The following is a 24,657-nucleotide window of genomic DNA, read 5'->3' as shown; positions in this document are numbered from 1 at the left end:
TTTACCACCCTCTGCACCATTACTTTTATTCCCCTACCTCCGGAATCTTTTGTCCTTTCCAACTATATATTTTCATAATAACCTTTATTCTCCTTGTAACTAACCTGGATTATCAAAAATCCATCAAAAATGGGCTAGAGAACAAGCCTTCACACGATTTTCAATTTAATTCTTATTAAAAGCGGTTTATCGTCACTTTTTTTGTATGAGCTAACGAAACAAACACATTGAATGTTATCGGCAATTTATTATAAATACCGAAATTTGGTAGACCTGTAGTATTGTTTGTCTGTCAAAAATGGCTGACAAGAAGAAAGGAAAGAAGAGGAAGGAGGTAAATTCTTTACAATATGTTTCTGTATTGGTGTTTAGGCGAAAGAAACTTTTAAATTGTTTGATTTTATATATATTTATATTTTTGTGTTATCGGATGGTAGTTAGAATAGGAAAAGTAGTCTTCGGGAAAATATTGTCATGACCTTTGTGGGTACACAGATGTCATTACGTTGTGTAATTGTCAAACAAAAAATTAAATGTTTATTGTTTGTACTCGAAAATATCTTTGATGTAAACTTTCCTTTTATCTCATTTAACCTTACCTGTCAAAGAACTTGAGACGTTATTGTCTTTACAAAAATATACACACAGCTTTTAAGTCCGTGACTAGCACAATGTGTTTATTGTCTCCCTCTTGTCCTTCTCCAAAGCTTTTGATGTATCCACCACGTACGTAAACAGTCTGTCTGTCCCGTACTATGCAACATGCCTGTTCTCAATAGTTTTCAATCACAATTGCTTCTCGGGAGGGAGCTGTATGTTGTGCTGAATGCAGTCCATTGACAGATCCGTAAGCTATTGCTAAGATACTAATGGCTAATTGTTCTGTATCAAGTATCCAAGTTTATTCCTGATCATGATAGCATGATCCTGTATGATTGATCTTGTGGTACATCATGTTTGTTGTTTTAATTTGGAATGTCGAAAGATCCTGGACATAACAAAAATATTACAATACAAAAAAGTTAGGAAGTAAAAATATTAATATATTCTTTTTTGATCTGATATTAGGATCATAATTCATTGTTAAATCACAGTTTTTGTTATATTCAGGATATTTTGATGTACTAAATTAAAATGGCAAGCATCATGTACCACAGGATCAATGTATTTAGGCTAATGTCATTAGGTTCAAGGGATAGGCTTGGATACTTGCTACGGAACTTTTACCAACTAATGTTCTTCCTCGTTTTTCGTGGAAAAAGTAAAGTTGTCATGTGTAAATTGCAATTAGAAAGTGAGGAAGGATTGTAGAGGGGAAAGATGGCGTGTCTCCCCTTGGATCCACTGCTTTTATGAATATTGTTCGGCAAAATTGTAACAAACAAATACAGTTCTGTTTTTATTGAGATTGGTCTTTCTAATTTATCTATCAGACTTAGAACCATGTAAATTGAATGGATTAAAGTAGCGGCACACACTAGTAGCAAACAAAGACAAGTACACTGACGACACTAGGTGGGCGAAGGTTCGACCTATCGACCTCCATCAATATGTTGTCATGATATTGGTGACACAGATTGGTTGAGTGATCAGATCTCTTGCCTTTTATCAAGGCAAATTAGGTTTTTGCTAGTAGAAAATGTGGCAGATGTTTATATAAGGCATGGGATCACCCTCTCCAATTCATTCCATTAATTCTCTGTATCCACATTATTACCCTTAACTGTCCATGATGACCACAATTTAGATGAGACATTAAGCTTTTGTTCATTGAGTCAGTTAAAGAATAATCAGTTTTAAGACACTGGACCACAGCAATGTCAGTCAACCAAGGCCCATGGACCATTTTTGGCCTGCATCGAGGAAATTACTACTTGACTGCTAAATTAATTGAAATTAAACAAGAGTGCACATTCTCACAAAATTTTATTTTTTAAATTATGCTTCTCAACTGTTGTGAATGAGTGTGTGGTTTTTCTGATATGAGGCTCAGTTGCTTGCTTGTCCTAGTATTCTACCAATCACTAACAAAATTGTGCCATAAACTTTGGACAGTGAAAGGAATTACACATTATTGGAATTGATACTTTATACATATATGTATATATTGCTATTAGTTTCCACTTTTCAAGTGCAGCCATCCCCGGACTACAGAATTCATATTCAGTTTAACGTTGTTTGTTCATTCAAAAACTTTTTTTGGTATTTTCATGCCTTGTAGGTACATAAATTTCATTTAATTAAAACAACTCCAAATGAAATGTTTAATTTTGAATATTAAAATCAAACCAATTAATGCACTAAGCTGATAAAATAGAAATTCAATGACTAATATTGTCCTGTTCTTGACAAGTAGCTACTTGAAACAGTCCCATTTTACATGAATAAATATGGGGATAAGGCAGATAAACCATGAAACAAATAGAGTCTTAATACAAAAACATGAAGTCGACATAATCAAGTGGTACGATAGTCAACATGTTTAGCAGCCATTGCAGGATTCGGACAGGAAGTTGGAAAAACATTGCACCGGTATGGGCCATCTGGAATAAATGCACACTGGCACTTAATGTTGCTTTGTGATACTCTGTAAACTATTAACTTGCTGATTATTTCATATTAATTCTGCAATATGTAGTTAAAATAACATGGTGTGGATGCCCATACAAATTGTGTTTTCTAGAAAAAAATGATGTGAACGGTCATGGTTCTACCTCAGAAGTTAATAAACAGAAAGTAATATCTCCGTGCCACTGGTGTCTCTAAAATGGAAATTTACGTTTTATTCTGTTTTTAGCATAAATGTGTAGCTAATTTGCAATAGCCCTGAGAACTGAGTGTAATCTTAATTCATTGCCATCTTGGAATTTTTTATTTTATTTGAGGAACTTTATTAGTTTGCTAAACTGATGCCAAAAACTTAAGTCAAAAACGTTGAAAAAAAATTAATCTAGCTGATTTCGTTAGTTCTTTGATGTCATTTAGTACTGATACATTGTGTCTGCAGTGTTCGTATATTTAATCCATTTGTGACAGTTAAATAACTGCATTTTGGTGTTTTGATTTATGCCTTGTAGTTCCTATTATGTAGTGTTTTTTTTATTATTATTATTTTTTATTTTTTATTTTATAGTGCATATGCTCTTAATAGAGTAGATAAAATGCAAGTGAAAATTCACTTCTTCTGATGTTTAAGAGTGTTTCATTTTTGACGTGATAACGTCTTATAAATCGATGAACGCCGGCTGTACACACAAAAAATTGTCATGTTCCGCCTGAGCCGAGCATGCAAGAACCGGCCAACCACAGTGTGAAAAAATCTTCTATAATATCAAACAGGTTAAGGTGGGCTTTTTAACTGATTGTTCGTAATTATATTTTAAAAAAAATTAAATTAAATTTGCAAAAACTGTAAATAATATTTGAAAATTAAAAAGTATGCAATTTTACATCAATGTTTTCTCATGACGTTATCACATAAAATTATCGTCCATAAACTGACTTTACATACAAACCACCCCCCCTTTTTTTTCTTCTTTTTTTTCTTCCTTTTTTATTATTCTGGTACATGGTGTCAGGAACTTTGTTTTTAGTATTATTGGTGATAACTGGCTTTACTTATTCACAATTTTTCTTTTCAGGAAATAACTGAGGAACTTGAGAAACCTCAGAAAGAAGAATACACTATAGCCAAGTGGTTGAAGAAAAATGTCCCAACAAAAAAGACAAAGTTTTTGAATCACAATGTTGAATATTTTACAGGTTTGTAGGGTTTTGAATTTAATAATTTAAAAGCAACAGAGGTTCAAATGACTTGCATGAATTTATGTATTTCTTATTATAATTGTGACATGCCTACCTACGGCTAGATGATGCCTTAGAATTTAGATGGTAGGCACAACACAAAAATGCTGATACACACAACAAGCATTCACGCAAAGCTACAAGAGAACAAGTAGAAAAAAAGGTGCTAGGATATGAGAAAGCTAGACAGTACTGGACAACACAAAAACAAGACTAACCAATGCCAGTAGTTGTACTATATACTAGACCAGGCTTGGTTTTTGCCTTATTTAGTATTGTTCTTGCATGTGTCTTGCTTATTGTAGACAGGTTCAGCTAAAGTGCAATGGTTCTATCTGTTTCAATAAAATCAAGTTTTTCAATAAATGGTACAAGGGCTGGAAAATATCATTTAAGGACTTTAATTTACTTATGAAGATAAGGACTGTGTGCTGTGCTCGACAGCTGCGAAAGCAGTGGACGCCTTCATGGCGTCTCCGTGGGCCACGGAGAAGGAAGGCGTGGAGCCGTACTTCGCCACGCGGCTGGATGTCGTGAGGTACCTGGACAAGTGAGTGTCTCATCGGCAGCGCGTCATCTCGTCTCGAGTGCAGCGTGAAGGCCCTGCAAGCGTTGCACTCACTCCCTTCCCCTGCTCATCCCTTCTCACGTGTTACAATTGAAAAAAAAAAATTAGTAAACTGAACAATAATACTTAGCTTCAGAGTGTTATTATAATTTAATTTTGAAAGTCATTTTCAATATTTGCTATAAAAAAATATATATTTTTTTCAACTTTTTTTCCATCGATAGTTTTTGACAGTAACTATTTGCACAAAGTTTATTGTTTCCAGATTTTGTTTAGTTTTCATAATAATTTTTTTAAATTAGCATTTATAAAAAATTAACAATTTTATGTGTTTTTTATACATCTGCATTAAGTCCAATTTCCTGAATTAATATTTACACAAACACAAATAAATGTTCTTCAAGTATTAAGTGTTTCTTCTAAAAACAATTTTTAGGAATTGTTTAATTTTTATTTTGCTTTTAAATCATTTCAGTATAACATTATATTCAGTAATTTAAAAATTAATTTAAATTCTGAAATTAATTTAAAATATGAAAACTTAATGGCATATTTGCATTACCTTTACTTGTTTTCATTGTTTTAAGGATGTTGAGGCATAAATTTTTCCATCGTGCCAAAAAAGTCCCAGTGTCTGAACAAGAGCTGAAGGCAAAACTCAAGAAGAAAGAGAAGGACAAGAAGAGTGAGGGAGGGGAGAAGCGAAGCAAGCGACCTGAAGAGGAGAAAGATGACGCAGAGAGCAGCCACGCAGAAGGGGACAAGAAAGATGACAAACAAGGTGGAAGTGTGGTGAGTGGCATGTTGTAATCACGTCATTGACGTGTGTTTGTTGATGAGGTGAGGCGGATGACTTAGCAGTTGCTCTTTCAATCACATAGGAGGACAAAGAAAAGAAGAAGCGCAAGATTCGACTAGAAATGCATTTAGAACAAGCTTTTGTTGATGGTCTGGATGCATATGTCTGGATCTACGATCCCATCCCAGTGTATTACTGGTTTTTCGGAACGTTAATGGTGCTTGGTGCAATAGCTATCTGCCTGTTTCCGTTGTGGCCGCAGTCTGTCAGGTAAGGTGTTATCCTGTTCAAATTTGTTATTGATATTGCTATTGAAGATGAGAGTTACCTAGCACATGCTATTCATTTTTTACTTTTCAGTTTTGAATTTTTTTTAGTAAACTCTGAAAATAGCTTGCTATAAAATGAAGTTAATTTTGAAAATGTATTTTAGAGCTGATGACTAAAATGGATTCTCACTAATCTGAACCCCGCTAATCCAAACATGTTTAGGGTGAAAATAAACAAATTTAAAACCTTAAAAGTGTTAATTATTTTAAAAGTTATTTTTGATTCTGATCCAGTTATTTTAAAATGTTGATTGATACTGTGCTTTTCTAAGTTAGAGGTGGGATCCCATTTTATACCGAAAAATTGGAAACATCTTTCCCGAAATTTGGTGCTGGAAAGTACTTTTTCCTGTTCTCCTGTTTTATTCTGGTAGTATAAGTGTCCATGTGCAAAAATTAACAAACTTTTTTTAAATCAAAAAGTTCAATCTAATCTGATTGAATACATGCACGCAATCAAAAACACACCATTTTTAGCAGTTCAAACTCAATTTATTGTTGGTGGCATAAAAAAAACATTCACATGCATGATCTTTAACAAGAACCTTATTCAGCAATTAAAACATATACAAAATAATCAGGTTATTTTTATTTAAGTTATTAATTTCGTATTTACTTCAGCAGAGCCTTGTTGATGTTTGAATATCCCTACCATGTAAACGAATATAATTTTTGTTATTAGCTGACATAACCTCACCAAAACTTTCACTTTGTTTTTATAACTTCAACGATTGCAAAACTAATCCATAGGAAAATGAGCCTTTTTACAGTACCTAATTTTATGATTCACCTAACCAAAGAAAATATTTCACCTAACATCACAAATAAAAAACACACAACACACCTCTTACCTAACACAGCAAACAAAATGCACATAAAACAAAACTACAAATCACAAACATTTAAAACTACAAAAGACCACTTACCCTTTCTTGGCTTTATGGCAATAATTATTTACTGTTGATACATCTCTTGAATGTATTAAATTTACACCGAATTTTTTTTTTCTCTATTTGATTGCTTCTGTATCATGAAACGCGAACCATCACTTTCCACACATTCTTTCTCTACCATTACATTAATTCAGTATAAATAAAAATATCTTGTTCTTCTCTCATGACTTCTACATCATCGCTATACATATTGAATAAATTTCTAACTACCTACTAAATACTTATTGTGTACTTATTTATTCACTTTATAAAAATATTCCATTTCACATAATAATACTGCACTCCTACTCGTACCACAACCACTACTATAGCTCCAAAACTCACACCATCATTCGTGTTTATTTTCAAGGCGCTATTTTGTCTTTCACTGTTACCAATTTTGCATACTATATTTTCCTTTGTTCCTCCGTTCTAGTTTATTATTGGCCAACTCGCATGTCAGCTCAATGTTTGTTGTTCAAGAGTATAGAGTGCCCAAAACTTATACATACAGGGAAATAATAAATCATAAAATGTTGACTTAATAAACATATTACATTAAATTATGACATGAGTTCAAGAAACATTTTTCCTCTTAATTCATTGTCCTCTGGATCTAATTCAAAAGTCCACACAGACAAAGTCGCAGGTAAAAGCATGTTATAAAATCAGATGATTTATACTAAAATTTAAAAAAAAATTAGTAAATATCATTTTTAAACAGTTTTGTTATGTTTTAAACACCCTATATACACCTGGCAATTTATTGAGTGTATTTCGTTAGTCAAATTTTTTGGAATAAACCACATACTTTTCTAACAATGGTAAAATATCAGCAATACCATGAAATTGCATGAGTGAAGCCTTTTATTATTAGCTAGTATACATACACCCATACAAACACACAGACAGTAGGTCACTTAAAAATTAATCACATTTCAAAAAAAATCATTTAAACTTAGGTAATCCCTCTTATGTAACATTCTAACATAATTTGGTTATTTTGATGATAAAGACTAATCTTAAATATGAATATTGCAAGTCTACAAATACCACTGTGTTGCCAAACATATTGTGTTCCGAGACTTCAAGAGCATTACACTGAGTGAACGGAATTGAATTTAAAAATGCAGTTTTCATACTTTTGTGGTGCTCAAATGCCTTTATATTTTATGTATTAATATTGTCCAAATGAAACAATGTTCATGTTAATTTTCAGTTGCAATAATTTGTTGTTTAGCGAATGTAATTACAATGATATCTCTTTTTTTTTTTTTTTTTTGCCCCAGGAAGGGAGTGTATTATTTGAGTGTCGCATGTGCTGGCTTCCTTGTCTTCATAATTGGACTGGCCATCTTGCGAGTTGTGATATTCTGCATCCTGTGGGTTCTTACGATGGGGAAACATCATTTGTGGCTGTTCCCGAACCTCACAGAGGATGTTGGTTTCTTAGCATCGTTTTGGCCTTTATATCAGGTACAGTTTTACTGCACTATCCTTTTTTTCTTAGAATAATTATTTATTGAGTTATGTGAATAATACTTTATACATTACAGTTGGATGCTATGGTGATATCCAGTGTAATGTATTCACTTTTCAGCTGGGTGAACGGGTTTCGATATTTGGCATATGGAAACTAGTGTGGTTTGCATCATGCCCATGACTTCATGAGTATTAAATATTTGATATTCGTGAATAATTTGGTATTGGATTCAGCTTACAAATCTAGGTAGTCTTTTTTTAATTATTTGCTATCAAAAGAAACAAGGGGAATTCATTCATGAAAAATTTAACTGAAAAAATAAATGTATTGTTAATGAAGCTAAGAAGAATTATTGAGATATTTGGGTTTGTTTTCTGCAACAATAAATGTATATTATTTTTATATGTAACAAATAATATGTGATCATTTTATTTTATTTTTGATCAATTTTGGTTGAACTCGTGTGAAGTGTGGAAAAAATGTTTCACTGTATGTTAAAAGCCGATTAGAAAAATATTATATATAATTGTGGTCTCTGTATTTACATTCGCACAGCAGACATTCTGCCGAGCAGACTGCTGTGTCAGGTGGCCTTCTGGGTCGTGGGCTATGCGAAGGTTATCAGCAACTGTACTGTGACCTGTTGGTAAAGTATTCACCAGCATGGAACACTCATGACAACTCTTCGTAACAGTGGTTTTATGCTTGAGAAATAAATTCTTAGTTATTTTATGTTAAAATGTGGCTCATAACACAGTGTGAGGATGATAGGATGATTAGTCTGCCATGGGCAGATGACAATGCAGTGACTAAGGCGAACTAGACGAGGTGATACTGCGATGGTTCACAGTTGCCTTCCGCAGTATGGAGGGAGAGGGAGGACGTGAAAACAAGTCCTGGACCGGGAAGGATCCAGATCTGGCCGCGAATCCAACCCAGTTGCTCAATATAGCTACAGCAGAACTTGTCTACTAGGTTGTTAGTACAGTAGTGCCTGAATTCTGAATTAACCGAGTTAATGTGGGCTGCTGCTGCCTTGAATCTATGGTGACGTGGACATAAAAAGAAAACTGTCTTGGTTTTCAGATGGCCCAGTGGTATCATTTTTGAGGTGGATGTTTTTCCAGCTTTTCTCCAGTGTAAATTCTTTAACAAACACTGTGATTAATGGCATATTTAAGGTTTTTTTTATAAAGGCTTTTGATAATTTTTCTAGGTACTTAAGCAAGTATTACTACAGTTTTTGCCGGTAATGGCGCTTTAGGTCGCTCAGATAAAATGAAAATTTGGTTAATCGAAGATCTGTAATCAAGCCTACTGTATTTTGCATTGCCATTGGAGGTGTTTATGTAAAATCCCTCTTTAAAAATAATGTCTTTGTCTAACTTAAGATAGTTTACGTAACAAAGTCATTTCAGTAAAAAACAATTTCAAAGCAAATTGTTTTAACAGAAACCTTTTCTGTTCCAAATGCCAAGCTACGATTGTATTGCAGAAAAATGCATTTCTCTAGTTTCTGAATCATTTTGTACACATCATGTGCACACACTGTGTGTGTTTGTTAATGTCATCCTAAGGTGTTCGGAGCCAGCATGATGCGTTATTAACACGCTAATGCACCCTTGACCTGACTTGTCACATCCTCTCTGTTCAGAACACTTCTCCTTGCACTCACTTGCACTCAGTTGCACAAATCTTTCAAAGATAATACTTCTCCTCCCACTTCTCACCATAACACTGGTGTGCTTTCTAAGTCAATCCAACACGCTGTAAGTTCATTGTCAGTTTGTTGTCAGTTTCTTTCTTTTATTCAGTGAGTTGAAAAACCAGAGAACACATCCTGCACTTGTGTGTCCGGCTGTCATTCAAGTACAGTTCATTGAATATGCAATGCATATTGCCAAGTGAAGTGTTAAATTTTCCCTTTGTTGGTCACCAATTTCATCTCACAGACATCTTTTTTTTTTTTTTTTACAAGTAGAATCTAGTTGATAACATTGCCTTTTATTGAACTCATTTTGAAGAACCAAGGAAATTTATACTGCATGAGATTGGAAAACATTGCTCTAAAATATTTGGGTAATCGTGTAGCCGAGGCCTATTCAGAAAGTAGCCCGCAGATCACATGCAACCCCCAAATCCTTAAGGGGATTGGTGCACCAGCATCGTATTAAAAAAAACAATATATTTGTTAATGATTCAGCTACTAGAGAAGATTTGAACCATTCTGGTGTAAAATTATTTTTTTAATTTTTTTATTTTAATTAAGTTATTGCTGATTTTCGGGATTTTTTTAAATTCAAGCTTTATTAATAAACTATAAAGAATTCAGTGGTAAAACTTTCGCAGATAAATTTTCAGACACGGGAGATATGACTGTGACCATTATTTTATCTGTAATTATTATTAATTTAACGTATTTACAATTTGAATTTTAATAAATGAGCTGCTACGAAATTGCGTGATATTCATTTGCGAATTTAATAACATTCGCGTTTTCATTTGTAATTCAAACGCCAATATATCTGTCGGCTGAATGATTGACTTTATTTTAGTCTTTAGCTTATTGCAGTCGGACCTAAAGTAAAAACGTAGCTGTAGAAGTTTGAGCAGCGTGCAAGCTCGGATACGAGAAATTATGGAGCGCGCTGGACAGTAGTGACACCTTGCGACAGTTTCCCGAACTGTTTGCAGCCAGTGTTTTCTCTCGTTCCCACCCTGCCTCAGCTGTCTGCTGTTTACGAAGGGGAGACGGGATTTCGCGCGAAACTGATATGAAGGTCAACGTACTCATTTTCAGTAGATAAGAGAACGTGTTTGGTCTAGCTCGGCGTATAATTGAATGGTTATTCTCTGTTATTATTTAACACAGTGATTTAGCTAGATGTTTTTTGTTGTAAGCGTGAGATTTATTCAGGAATAAAATGCCGAAGAAACCTCCACCAAGCATAGTACACAAAAGAACAAAACTATCGAAAGCCATTAGAGCACTTAGAAAAAAGAATAAAGAAAGATAAGAGATTATTTTATTATAGCTTTTTTACCATACATTTATTTTTCAGAGTTGCGTATGTACAACGCGATGGACGCGATGCGACAACATAAAGATGTGTAAAATTGTAAACATGCTTTTTTTTTCTAGCAATGCGTGAACCATTCATAAACTATACTCAACATGTATCCGTATGATTACGTTTGAATTTTTTTTATGACAGGCATCAATGTTAACAAGTTTATTAAGCCACAATATACTTTTTTTCAGAAAAATAAGTGTAGCAGAAAACACTCAACATAGTCTCACACAAAATCAGTTTACATGAATGCAGTTTTAAGAAGTAAGCTACGTAAATAATAGTTAAACATTATTTAATATATGCTGGTAACGTTTCCAAAGTATCAGCTTCGCCTTCATTCACGAACAATATTCGTGGCCTTATTTATTTATTTTGCTGGCGTTTCGTTGGTGACTGTTAGGACTGCAAAATTAGTAAACATTTTTCACCCTATCCTGAGTTAAATCTAAGTGTGCGCGGTTAGATGAGGACCAGATGTGTATCATGCTTACGCCTTTACACTCTACTCAGGGGTGCCCACAAGGGGGGGGTAACGACGCAGACTGCGTCATTAAAATTTCAGGGGGGGGGGGGGGGTGGTTAAAAGACGAGAAAAATGTATATATTATTTACATAATTATAGCTTCTAATGTGAAAATACGATTCTGGTGCTTTGATAAATGAAAGGGATCTTGTAAATCAAATTGGCAACCCCGCACTTTCCTCAACAAAAGCAGTTTGGCATCTGTCGGTTCAGGATGGAAATATTACCTGATATTACCAAAATTATTATTAGAAAATCAGTTTTAATTAATGAAAAATGTGATAAAATATAATACTAAAAAAGTATAATATTATAAAATAATTGAGTAAATCATTTAGAACATGGCATAAAAAAATTCGGGGGGGGGGGGGCATAATTAGTTTAGGGGGGGTGAGTCATAGTGTTTGGGGGGGGGGGGGGCACCTCTGCTCTACTCATGCGGGTATTAACCATGCGCGTAAGGGCGTGTTGCCAATGACCTGTACGATAGTCAATCCTCTACGGACTCGAAAAATGTCACCTGCTCATTGGCTACTTGACTTGTGACAACTGTTTGTTATAATGCCTGTGATTCATCGTTGATTTTGTTGAGGAGTTTTCAGTGATTCAGAGCCTCCCATTTAACTGTGGCCGAATTGAAGAAGCAGTACAAATGTTACATGCTTGAATTCATAGCGAATGGAAACCACAAATATTTACTGATGTAGTGGTTGGTAAAAAAAAAATATTATTCGTATCGCGTCCATCGCTTCGCGCCATGGTGGCTCCTATATTATATGGATTTACAAAATATAACGATTCATTTACGACACTTAAGATAAGGTGTGTAGGATTTTAAGAATTCACTTGAATTAATATTTAAGAACATATTTCAGGATAACTTGTGAAGACGCTCGTACAGACGGCACCGGTTGTGATGACTCATTGTTAGGGACACCTGTATTTCGAGAATACATTTCGTGTCAAGGTATTTCACAAAATACTGTAGCTTTTCTCTTGTGGTTATTGGCTGAGAGCGGTGAGAGGTGTCGTCCCGCTCTTGACGAGGCCAATGAGAATGTGGTCACAGTACTGCTGCACCCTCACAATTTGCCTTTCCTCTTATAAAAAGCTACAGTATTTTGTGAAATACCTTGACACGAAATGTATTCGCGAAATACAGGTGTCCCTACTCATTGTTACCAGAGCAGGGGCCATCTCGTGTACACGAAGTGGCATGCGAAACCTCAACACAACTCGAAAATCAGTGAGTGTTACATTGAAATGTGTCCGCTACAAATGTTCAGGAATTATAATTTTTAAATCGAGTAGAAATATTCCTGCAATTAGCATTAGGTATATTTTAATAGACATTGAAAGCGAATCATTAAGTAGCTTCAAAATCCAAATACCGGAATACAGATAGTCTGTAACAATACAGACCTCACCGACTAGATATGGTCCAGATTGTTAATACTAACACATTTGAAAAAAAACTGACTAGTTAATGAATATGTTGAAATTTTGTAAACCTGTTACTTAAGATGATTGGTGATGTAATAATGTCTCTTGGAAACTACATAAGATTTTAACTGCTTTTATTTCTCCATAAATTCGCAAATCACCATGGCGGCCAATTTACGATCACGATTTAGTTCTTAAATTTTAAATTAGTTTATTTGTTGAGAGCCTGGTACAATGTATCTGACCACTAAAGCGATCCGAGCCGCGTAGTGTATACTACTGCGAGGTTGCAGAAGTAGGCTCGGGTCGGGACGAATTTCGCTGTGAAGAAACAAAGGTTTTTAATACATAGAAAATTATCCCAAAGCCGAAATTTGTACAGTAGTAGAATGAACATTTCTTAGTAACACGTCAAAAGTGTAAGTACTGCCGCAAACCTTGTGTGTCACACCGAAAACGAGTAGTTAAGTCCAAAATTAAATTTTTTTGCAACGATCCACAATAATGGATATTGCAAATGCAGTTTATGGAGTAGACCTCAGTATGGAACCCAAAATAATCTAGAAACATTGCCCTATCTAAGGATAGTGATAAAAAGCACAAAGTTTAACATGTTTCTATAAAATAGACCTTTTAAATCATTAAAGTTAACGAATTCACTTTCATTCAATTTTAAGGAAATATAAATACATCTTACATAAACTTAAAGAGCCCAACGTGGAAATCGCTTAAAGTAATCGTTCTTGCATATTTATTCATCTTTAAATTGGTATATTTTTTAAGTGTCTCATACAATTAGTCTGACCACTAAAGCGATCCGAGCCGCGTAGTGTATACTACTGCAAGGTTGTCGAAGTAGGTTCGGGTCGAGACGAATTTCGCTGTTAAGAAACAAAAATTTTTAATACATGGAAAATTATCCCAAAGGAAAATTTTTGTACAGTAGTAGAATGAACATTTCTTTGTAACACGTCAAAAGTTTACCGATGAAACCTTGTGATCACACCAATAAATGAGCAGTTGAGTCCTTAATGATAATTTCTACAATGATCCACAAAAATGTTTCGTAAATTTAATAACTTTAATACTTTTTTAAGTCGGTTCTCATTATGGCACCAAAGTAATATAAAATAATGCCCTACATGGTAACTGTGATAAACACCTCAAAGTTAAAACGTCCTATTATTAAATTGGTAATTTTAATCATAAAAGGTAAGAAAAAAATATATATTTTTTAATAGAAATTTGACTACATGTTACATAAATATGTTGAGCGTAACGTCAAAATCACTTCATAAATATTGTCTGTGTTTTTTTTTTTTTTTTAAGGTTTAAATGTGTATATTTTGAGTGTCTGGTACAATAGTCTGATCACTGATGTATTTCAAGCTGCGTAGTGTGTGGTGCAGCAGTGTTAAAGTCGCTCGTGCTGGGACGTTTTTTGCTCCAGAAAACTAAGGTTTTTAATGTATGGTAATTCCAGACTGAATTTTACTCTGAAAGAATAAAAGTTTCCTAACTGCAAGTGATTTTTGCTGCAAACGTAGATAAAAATCTTCCAGGATGCAATTTGCTTAGGTAAAAATGTTAGTATGATCGACTCTTTAATTTCTAAATTATAAATAACAACAATAGAACTTCCCGGAAAGTTGTGATAAACTGACGATATTGCGCGAGTAGCAGACCCGTACGTGACTACAGAGAAAGGCTATTTTCCTTGACCGTTAGGATTTCTGGGACGAACACCCTCTCACAGCTGGGGTCATAAAATACGGTCAAACTCTTGCAAAACATCCACCACCGCTCTTTGCCACTAGCAATTCAACGAAGTAAGCTAGGCGCAGCACTCCAATGAATTAACTTAGAAAAAAAAATTACTAAATATGTAATTCTATCAATACATTTTACAACACAACTTATGTATTATTTATTTTCTGGAAAAAAATAATATTATCATCCGAATTATGTTATAAAAGTGACAAAACTCAATAAGCACATTAACGGTGTATCGTTTTCTTCAATTGTTATATAGTAAAATAATTTCATACAATTAAATATATATATATATATATTTTATAATATAGGCTACATTAAAATTTTGCACAGTTCTGATCTAAAATAATATAATGTATTAGAAATAAAAAATAATTATATTTTTTGGTATTAAAATAATTTTTAATAATAAAATTTTTGTAACAAAATACGAACACACATATACAAAACCAGAGGTCCTCTAGAATTTTGATTTACAAGTTCCAAGCAGAAATTGTTTATTGTTAATTTTATTGTATCAAAAATCATTCATATATAAAAAAAATAATATGTATATCTCAAAAGATGTAACATGAATACACCCTATCATATGCATTAAATATATTTTAAGTAATCCCTAAATAATACCAAGTTTATTGAGTGTCGCAGTACGCAGCGTGTTTCAAAGCCCGCCGGCCGTGAAAGATCAGTACGGCCGCAGTACACTGCAACGCTCGGGCAGCTTTAATGAGGCAACTAATTATGCTAGACTCTTTATAAATATGCTATATTAAAGCTAAAAGTATAATTAAAAACATTTATTTAGACATTTTTTCGCATTGGGCTCTTCAAATCGGTGTAAATCGTATTTTTATCTGGGTGGCAAAGATAAAAAAAAAATATGTCGTGAATTAATCGCTTTATATCATATATATTAAAAATTTAAATTTTTTCTAACATTAATGGGTGTATTAAAGTTTCTAGATTATTTTGGTAAGTTTACGGACAGTCTAAATTAAAAACTGTATAAATGGGTAGCATTTTAATGGACTGATGCAAGTTGCTGTCACCTAGGACTTAAATACAAATTTTCGGTGATAACGCACAAGGTCTACAGCGGTAAACTTTCGGTATGTTATTAAGCATAGTCAACTCTACCACAGTACAAAAATTCAGCTTTGGACAAATTTTTCACAGGTTGTCTTGGTTTCCTGGAGTAACATGAAAGTCTACGCGGGGAAGGGCGGCTACCTGATCCGAGAATGAAGGATAGGGCGAGATGGGAAGCGAAGATAAGAGCTGGTTGGGTGTCCGTGTTGGAGAGAGAGAGAGAGAGAAAGAGAGAAAGGCGATATTGTGGAAGACCTTCGAAAGATTCCCGCTAGATGGCAGGCCTCAGAGCTGCAACATTCGACAACCTCCCCTCACAGAAGCTCTCTCGCCACTAACTTGCCAAATCTCACCCGCTAGCTTATATACGTGCTGGCTGGCCATACAGTAGTAATAAACGAGCATTTATGAAACACTTAAGCTCATTTCCAACAAATTCTGACGAATGACTGTTTTTTGTCCTGCACCAATCCCCTTAAGACTGACCATGGACTAAATAATTTATGTTTCAAAAATTTTGACTTTCCAATGAAAAAAATATATATGAAAGTTTTCTACATAATTGTGTGGGACGTGGGTGAGTGATGCTGGTGTTATCTTCATGCTAGATCCAGTTTCAGTATTGTTTTCTTTAGATTTGACATCAAGGAATAATTCCTCGAAATTATATGAAGTGGTCAGTTTGCTAATAATGAATATTAATATAAATAATACTGATAGTGTATGTCTCAATTGTAATTCAAAATGATGTATGTAGTTTTAGTCGTGGCAGCCGGTGACAAAATTATTTATTATTTATTTTATTTCTGTGCTTCATCCAAATCATTCTTTCATTGCCAAATGCCTGACTTTTTTTACTTTGGTTAGTTTTAGTTGTCTGTTAGCACTTGGAGTGCACACTGGAAAGTGGTGCATGCATTAGTGCACGTTACGAGCTCTGTACCCAAAAAACTGGGCCAGTGATTGCCGCAGTACAAAAATAACATCCAGGTATTTGTAATATTCCATAATTTTCGGGGATAATTTTTAGTTCAGGTAGTTAAAGTGATAAAACATTGAGAGAAATCATTGCTGACGATGGTGTATTGATTTTTCTAGTATGAATACAAAGGACCTGCGGGCCAAGATGCCAAGTCAAAAAAGAAAAAGAAGAAGAAGGATAAGGATTCAGATAATGAAGACCAAGATGTCAGAGATGAAGAAACTCGAGATGAAGAAACCAGAGATCAGGAACACCAAGATCTTGAACCTCTTCAAGAACCAGAAATCCTTAAAGAAGAAATTGAGAAGTCTGAAGCTATCAGGTATGATTATAATATCCATTTATTAGTTTTGCAGCAACTGTCTTTCAGCTAGTCAGCTTTGTGCAAATGCAGGTTTACTGAAACCTCAGTATGGTGTTTCAGGCCTTCAGCAGAGGAAGTTAAAGATGAGAGACGGAAGAAGGGAACCGAAAATTCAGAAAGTGAATCAGAAAGCAGCCAAAACTCACAAACCGGAAAGGACTTTGAAATTGTTGATAGAGAAGAGGTTGAATCGTAACGCACATTTCAGGTGAAGTATATTATATCAGATATATCCATTAGCCATTCCATTACTCTCCATTTATAAAAATGTAAATGTAATCTTGACATAGAAAAAAGTTTCTGATGAAAATATACTACTTGTTCCAGTAATATATTTTACAGTACACTCCCGATTATCCGCTAAATTAAGTGGCAGGGCCACCGCGGATAGTGAAAATCGCAGATAATCCGCAAAAGAGCCGAAAATGTGAAACAAAAAAGGAAACATTAATTTCAACTTAAAAATCTAAAAATTTATGTGTAGTAGAAGTTACAATTAACAGTAAATATTTTAAATGATGCTAAAATTTTAGTATTTTACTGAATAATTAACATACAATACATTTCAGTATTGTAAACATAAAAGTGCTCGGTACTTACTTCGTAACAAGGATACAGTACTGTAAGTACTCAGAGATTTCATTAGACACTGCGTGAGTTCTGAGAAGGCCTGTGGCGTTTTACTGTATACTGCACACAATACACTCGTCAGTAGAGTTCAAATTTGCTCACATGTAATAAAATACAGATTTACATATGTGCTGTATTTTTTTGTAGCATGCGTGGATAATCCGCACCGCCGATCATCCGCCCGCAGATAATAGGGAGTTTACTGTATCTGCATTTGTTTTTATATGTGCAACATCTTAGCTGTCTATACTGCATTTGGAGAGAGTAATTTCGTGACTGCTACTGTATTCAAGGAATGGAAGTGTGTAAACCACAGTGCTGACATCTGTGGCGAATGGCACAAACCAAAGTTCACAAAGACAAAGGGAAACTTTATATTATTAACTGATTATTGAATTTTAACAAGATGGGCAACATATTAATAAAATTCCTTGTTGAAAATCAGGTCTAAAGCTGGGGTTTAGTATTTTCTCAAGTTTTTTTTGCATTTATCGGAGCAGTTTCTGGATAAAAATTGTGGTCTGCTAATCAAATGAATGAATAAGTCACCTTAGAGTCCAAGTAGTATCAAGATGGTGAGGCCAAGAGCGAAGGTGGTGGTGGCAGTGGTTGTGTGCGTTAAGTGGGGGAGGGATACTTTTCACCTGAAATTTTTTCAAAATTCTTTTAGTTTTTTTAAATTTAATTTTTGTTGCGATTTTCGACCACATGTTCACAATAATCTACCTGCCAATGGCTGTTGCATTGTTAATTATGCTTTCTTCATCTCCTGGCATTGCATTGTTAATGATTTATTCAAGTTCGGATCTCAACCCAGTCTTTCTGAAATTATCTTTGCCATCGTATGTGATAAATTTTAATTTGTGACTTTTAAAAACTGTTAAATCTAAGATGACATCTTTGGTTTATGGGCATTTCTCCACCAATTGGCAAATCGTTTTCCCAAGCAAATTTGACATACTTGGTGTTTTTATTACCGAGTTCTGTATATTAATGACAATATACGGGCCATTCCATGTCAAATCAACCAAAAAAAAAATACTATTTTCAACCCGACCTCCTCAGATTTGTCTGAAATTTGGTATGGTGGTAGCCGTAGTAAATACTAACTTAGAGCAATTTTTATTTTATTTTATCTCTTCCGGTTTTTAAGTTTTGCAATTTTAAAAAATAGCCAAAACTCCAGGTTTTATGCTTGTGAGCAAATTTTGATTTCTTTATAGGTTGAGTTCTAATAAAGTTGGGACAGTCAATAGGGGCTCATTTTTTAAGCTAAATTTCTGGGACTCAATTTGATACACAGCATGACCACATTAAAAAAATATTTTAAATTTTCTAAAATGTTTTTAAAATTGTATATATACTGGGTTTTGTAAAACTGTACTTTTAAAATTCCAAAAAAATATATGTTAATGAACAACTTACTATGAATGTTGAAAGTTTCATTATGGAATGCCAATGGGATCATTATAACAAATAAAAACAAAGGTTTTAATTTGTTACATTTAATAAAAATCTGTTTTTTCTTTCATATAAAATCACTCCTGGATGATAAAACAGTCCCGTGTTGTTAATTTTCATAAAATTACCATAACTCGTAAAATAAGAGGAAAGTGTGAGCTTTTTGAAGATATATATTTAATTTATTACTGCGTTTTGTTGTATTTACATTACTTCTTAACTATCAAGAAAAATAGATATGCTTGGGACAGTATAGTATGGACTATTCTCCGTTCACTCTTAGCTGAGTTTTGAAATAAACAAACACCGTCATATCACTGCGCTGCGTCCGTAAGTGATAGGCTGAATTCATCTTGCGCGCCAAGCATTAGTTGCAACACACACACTTCAGTACAGTCAGTGCTAATAAAATAACAGGAATATAACAGGAAAATGGTGCCATTACCGTTCAGGACACAAATGCAAACAATGTTTATTTTTTGAATAATCGATATAATAGCACCGTAACGTAACACAACAGTATGATAGTGTTACGATTTGGTACTCACCTAATCACTATTTGGCAGTGGTGCTATCCCTTCCAGACTTGAATCAGACCTACCACCACTATCTTCTTCACTACTGTTGTCACTGACACCGAGAGGAACTATAACACTGTCAACGACAATATCACTGATACCATCCAATTCTCACATTCATTCCTCTTCTTTCATTACGTGCCGAATACAGTAGTTCCACTTCTCTGGAGTAATCTGAGACAAAGCTGTGGCTACCAAATCACGTACCTCGCTTAGCTTGAATGTTCTGTTATTACGTGGCATGTAGCCTTTAATCTGACTCCACACGAGTTCGATTGGATTCAAGTTGCAATGATACGGCGGTAGCCTAAGTACAGTGTGCCCCGCTTTCTCAGCGATGTTGTCAATCACATATGCAGTAAAAAATGAATGTACTGTTTGAACTAAATTCAGCAACTGCACTTTCACAGACGTTGCACTGAAGGATATATTTTTTGACTGTAACCACTCGATAATATTATGGTTTTCTCCACGAATGATTTGGCACACGAAAACACTTTACGACTTTACACTGTGATAGGACGCATTCTCCATAACAACAACACTGTTCTGTTCTAATTTTGGCAATGTTTTTTTTCAAACCAATCCCGGAAAACGTCACCATTCATCTCTTCATGATAATCGCCGGATTTCTTTGACTGAAAAATTAACTCACCGTTTTCCACAAAACCACTGTCGCTACCAATATGAAGCAATATAAGGCGCTGTCCCTTACCTGTTGGATTTTTTAGTCCTGTTGACAGTCCTGAGAGAAAAGCTTCTCTCTTCTTCTTAACTGTAGAATCTTTCCAAGACTTGTTTGTAGCATACCCTTCATTCACCCACGTTTCATCTAAATAGTATATTTTGCGTCCTTGTTGTCGGTAACCACGGATTTTGCTTAAATAATTTCTTCGCCATAGTGAAATGTCGTCCCTATCAATTATGACATTTGTTTTGCTTCTCTTTACGTACTGAAAACCGATAAGTATTAACAGTTTATAAAATGTTGTTCGTCTGAAATTAGGAAGTTCAGGGTCGTGGTTAACACACCGTAGTACTTTGTTCAGCGTAGGTGGTTCATTTGCGAAGAAAAAACTATGCACTTTCACAAAATCATCGCAAGTTTTGATAACAGGATACTGGTCCGGCGTCAGCCATAACAAACCATGCGCGCGCGAATCCGAAATACAACTGTTGCGCCGGGCATCAACTGTACACTGTACACATGGCCTCTGCTAACATAATTGTAAGTAAATACTTGCTGACACATTAAACTGTATTGGATATTAATGGTGAAACGCTATAATGTTATATAACAACAATTGTTATAAAAAAGGCAGTGTAAAAATACTTACAAATGGTGTTTAACCAAGGGACTATTTCTTGCGCACGAATAATGTGCGTGGCGGCTGGCAGCCAATGAAAATGTTTGTTTACAAGAGGCTTTGTTTATTCCAAAACTCAGGTAACAGTGAACGGAGAATAGTTTCCAATCAGCAGAGAAAGATCCTTACATTTATTCCGGTTAATCGTAGTCCTAACAATTTTTTTTTGTTCCATAATTTGATTTTTGAAATTTTAACTAAGCAATTTTTTCAGTTCGAAGTGCAGTGGTGGTGCACCCACAAGAAGGGACATGTATAAGAGCAGTTTTCTGCTTGTAGACTTCCGTAGCGAAGTGTGGGCGCATCAACTAGTTACTAATTGAATCCCTATTTATAAATGTGTTCTGCTGGTGAAGGATTATTGTTGTATTTTGGGGTGATCATAATTTTTTCCCTACCATAAGTTTATTATTTTACACATGCCATAAATATAATTTCAGGCATCAAATCAAGATTACAGTAAATAATAGAATTGCACTTCGATTACAAGTACGGTCACATAACAATAAGAAAATATTTTTATATTTTATATGTTTTATATTTAAAATATAACTTTTTTTTATTATTTTACAGATGCCATCAAGAGGGAAGATCATACATTTTAATGCAGAACGTATTATTGATGTTCGAAAATTGTATGTGGTAAGGTCTTTTTATGGTCACGGTGGTCATAAGGACGAGGTGTCTATATTTCAAACACTGGTTCATTTGTTTCCTCCTTCAGTGTGCTGGTTTCTGTGGACACCTTTAAGGGGACTTATGTTACAGATTGCATTTGGGTGCATTTTTAGTGCAGTTTACCATGCTGTGTTTATCATCATAATTTGAATCAAGTTTTTGGTTTTGATTTTTTTTAAATTTTTATTTCGTGTAAACATACACTACACCATACTCCGATAATCATGTGGAAGAAAATGAATTTTACTTGGAAAAACCTACTGAAGTTGTTCAGGGAGCAAACCACTTTATTTTTTTGTTTTTAAGTAACCACAAAGATTTATCTTTAATATTTAGGGAGTTTTAAGTCCATACCATATCAATGTCATTTTAATTATGTATTTTTGAAGCTTTGTGTTCATACCTAATGTGCCATTGCCATTAGCAGAATTACTTACAAGTCTTGGTAACACCCTTCCCCTCTGTTTTTGTCGAAGGTGGATCAAAACTCAGAGCATTATCATACTGAAGTAAAAAAAACTGTTGACATGTTGTTGGTAGTGATATTATGTAGTTACTCTTAACTTGAATCTGCGGTGTGTGTGTGTGAGCGGGTTGATCTGTTATCGCTGCAGTCTTGGTAGGTTGTAAGAAAAACAGATTTTTACAGTCAAAATGGAATTTTTTTTGTATAAATATTTTTTATTCCCTAGAGAGGATTGGGATAAAACTTCCTGAATAGAAGTGTCCACCCATTCCTTTTCCTTTTGTCTGGTTTGTTAGGTGCTGTCAAAAATCTAGACACTATTGAATTTTTAAATTTAAATAATGGACAATGATATTAACTCTTGGTAGAGTTTGTGATGTTAGTGAATTCTACTAAACACGTCAATTTTTTTTTTTTTTTTTTTTTTTTTTGCTATTAGTCGGAATATTTTCATCAAATAAAATAGAATAATATAGCGCAGCATCAAGATCTTAGTGCCACAAAGTTGGCATTGTTTCACCAGTCAAACACATGGCAGAAAAATGTTTTGTCACCTGATGGTAAAATAGGTAATTTAACTATTTATTTATAATAATTATTGTAATGGAGCATTGCTGCTAGGTCAGGTATTTATCGCAGGTTCGCCTTTGTTTATAGCGTAGAGCTGTATGGTATTGGTCCCCAGTGTATTTGTTTTTAAATTGCTGCTTATTTAGGTCATTTTTGAATTTGTGGTGTACTCAAAGGAAAATATTTGTCCATGCTGACATAGCCTTAAATATTCAACTGCAGTTTTGTAATAAAAATGTTTTCAAATAATACAGTTTTAAATATAATATTTTCTTGTGACATTAGACTCAATTAAAATTTAAACGTAAATTTAATTTTGTTTTACTTCACTAAATTATGCTGTAAAATTTTTGTTGGAAGTGTATTTGTTCAATTTGATCCAAGTTTGTTAATTTTTAGTGTAAGATAAGCAATAGACTAGATTAGTAATAGTGTATTTTTAAATTTTTGCTGATTCCTTGGCTTATGACTTGAAGGCAGCCCGAGTACCTACAGGTTTACAGGAAAACATTTTAGCATGTATTCGTTGTATACGTACACACCAAAGCCAAGAATTTTCACATTTAAATAAAAGTGAAGTTATATATGTTATTAATTATGAAATTAATGGTATTACACTCATTAAGAACAGTGTATACACTAATACATGTTTTAATTTTATTTTAATTAATTCAAGTCCTGTATTTAAAAAAAAAATTAATTTATATTATTGATGATGAACAGAAATGTTGAAAAAAAAAAAAAGGTGGGGGGGGGGGGGAGAAGGTAGGAATTGTTTTTGCAAAACCTTAAGAAAAATTACTATCAAATTATTGCACTGCTTAACTGAAACAACCCTACTTTGCATTTGATTTGAGCATTGTTTTGTGTATTGAAAGGCATTGCTATGTATGTAAAAAAATTTTTATGTATGCCACATTACTTATGTATTTATTTGGGTTCTAATGTTGTTGGAGGACCTGGTCAGTGTTCTGCTGCGGATCACTCTATAGAACTTACACTGAAGCAACTGTTTCTACCCGGTCCAAGTGCAAACACTGTTCATACAGCCCAGCAAACTGTTAATAGCACAAATTCTGTCATCTTGGAAGGCATTAAAAAAAATTAGTTTTGAACTATTTAGCCGAAACTTGTAACCTTAAAATTCAGATGTAAGATTTTAATCTGGACAGCATTCAAGTGAAAATACCCAGTGTTGTTAAATGTTTGTGTGACAGCCATGTATCGGAGATGTGTGTAGCTTATGAGAAGTTTTTTTTTTAAGTTGTGTACTCAATGCCCACACAAAATTTGTAATTGTTTTTTCTTGTATTACAAATAATTTTTCAATTATATAAAGACTGTAAATATAAAACTAACTTTTTTTATAAAGTACCCAAATTTGAGTTTACCAAGCAACATTTGTTTTGACCACAAATACATTTCCTTGGTTTCATTTTATAGCTGTTTAAACTTTAATTTGTATAGTTGAGCTTATTTTTCAACTCTGTTTATGTTCTTTCATCTCAGCTGAACTTTTACTCATGTTAATATATAAGCTAGTGAATGTCTTAGTGATAAAAGCACATAATAGCTCATAGAAAATGTCCACTTGTGAGTGGGGGATAATGCTATTGCAGGGAGTATGGCAAAGTTCCACCATCTGTCCTTGGTTCTCTTTAACTATGCCATCGTGTGTTGTTTTGACTGGTACTGGGCTAGAAACCTAGAAATTGAATGAAGGTCCAATTGCATTAATTTAAAT

General features: G+C 34.0%; 1 protein-coding gene across 1 annotated transcript; it reads left to right on the top strand.

The window, feature by feature from the left end:
- Positions 1 to 221: 221 nt before the first annotated feature.
- LOC134534072 (translocation protein SEC62) lies at positions 222 to 24,267 on the top strand. Its single transcript, XM_063372082.1, has 9 exons — positions 222 to 334; positions 3,642 to 3,762; positions 4,249 to 4,354; positions 4,960 to 5,164; positions 5,254 to 5,441; positions 7,722 to 7,908; positions 16,916 to 17,121; positions 17,224 to 17,371; positions 21,773 to 24,267. The coding sequence occupies exons 1-8, from the start codon at positions 299 to 301 to the stop codon at positions 17,357 to 17,359; spliced, it is 1,185 nt and encodes a 394-aa protein (XP_063228152.1). The 5' UTR covers positions 222 to 298; the 3' UTR covers positions 17,360 to 17,371; positions 21,773 to 24,267.
- Positions 24,268 to 24,657: the final 390 nt, after the last annotated feature.

The sequence above is a fragment of the Bacillus rossius genome, chromosome 7 (assembly GCF_032445375.1).
Source record: "Bacillus rossius redtenbacheri isolate Brsri chromosome 7, Brsri_v3, whole genome shotgun sequence".
NCBI lineage: Eukaryota > Metazoa > Arthropoda > Insecta > Phasmatodea > Bacillidae > Bacillus > Bacillus rossius.
Note: the sequence above shows the minus strand (reverse complement) of the source record. Positions and strands in the feature narration are given on the sequence as shown.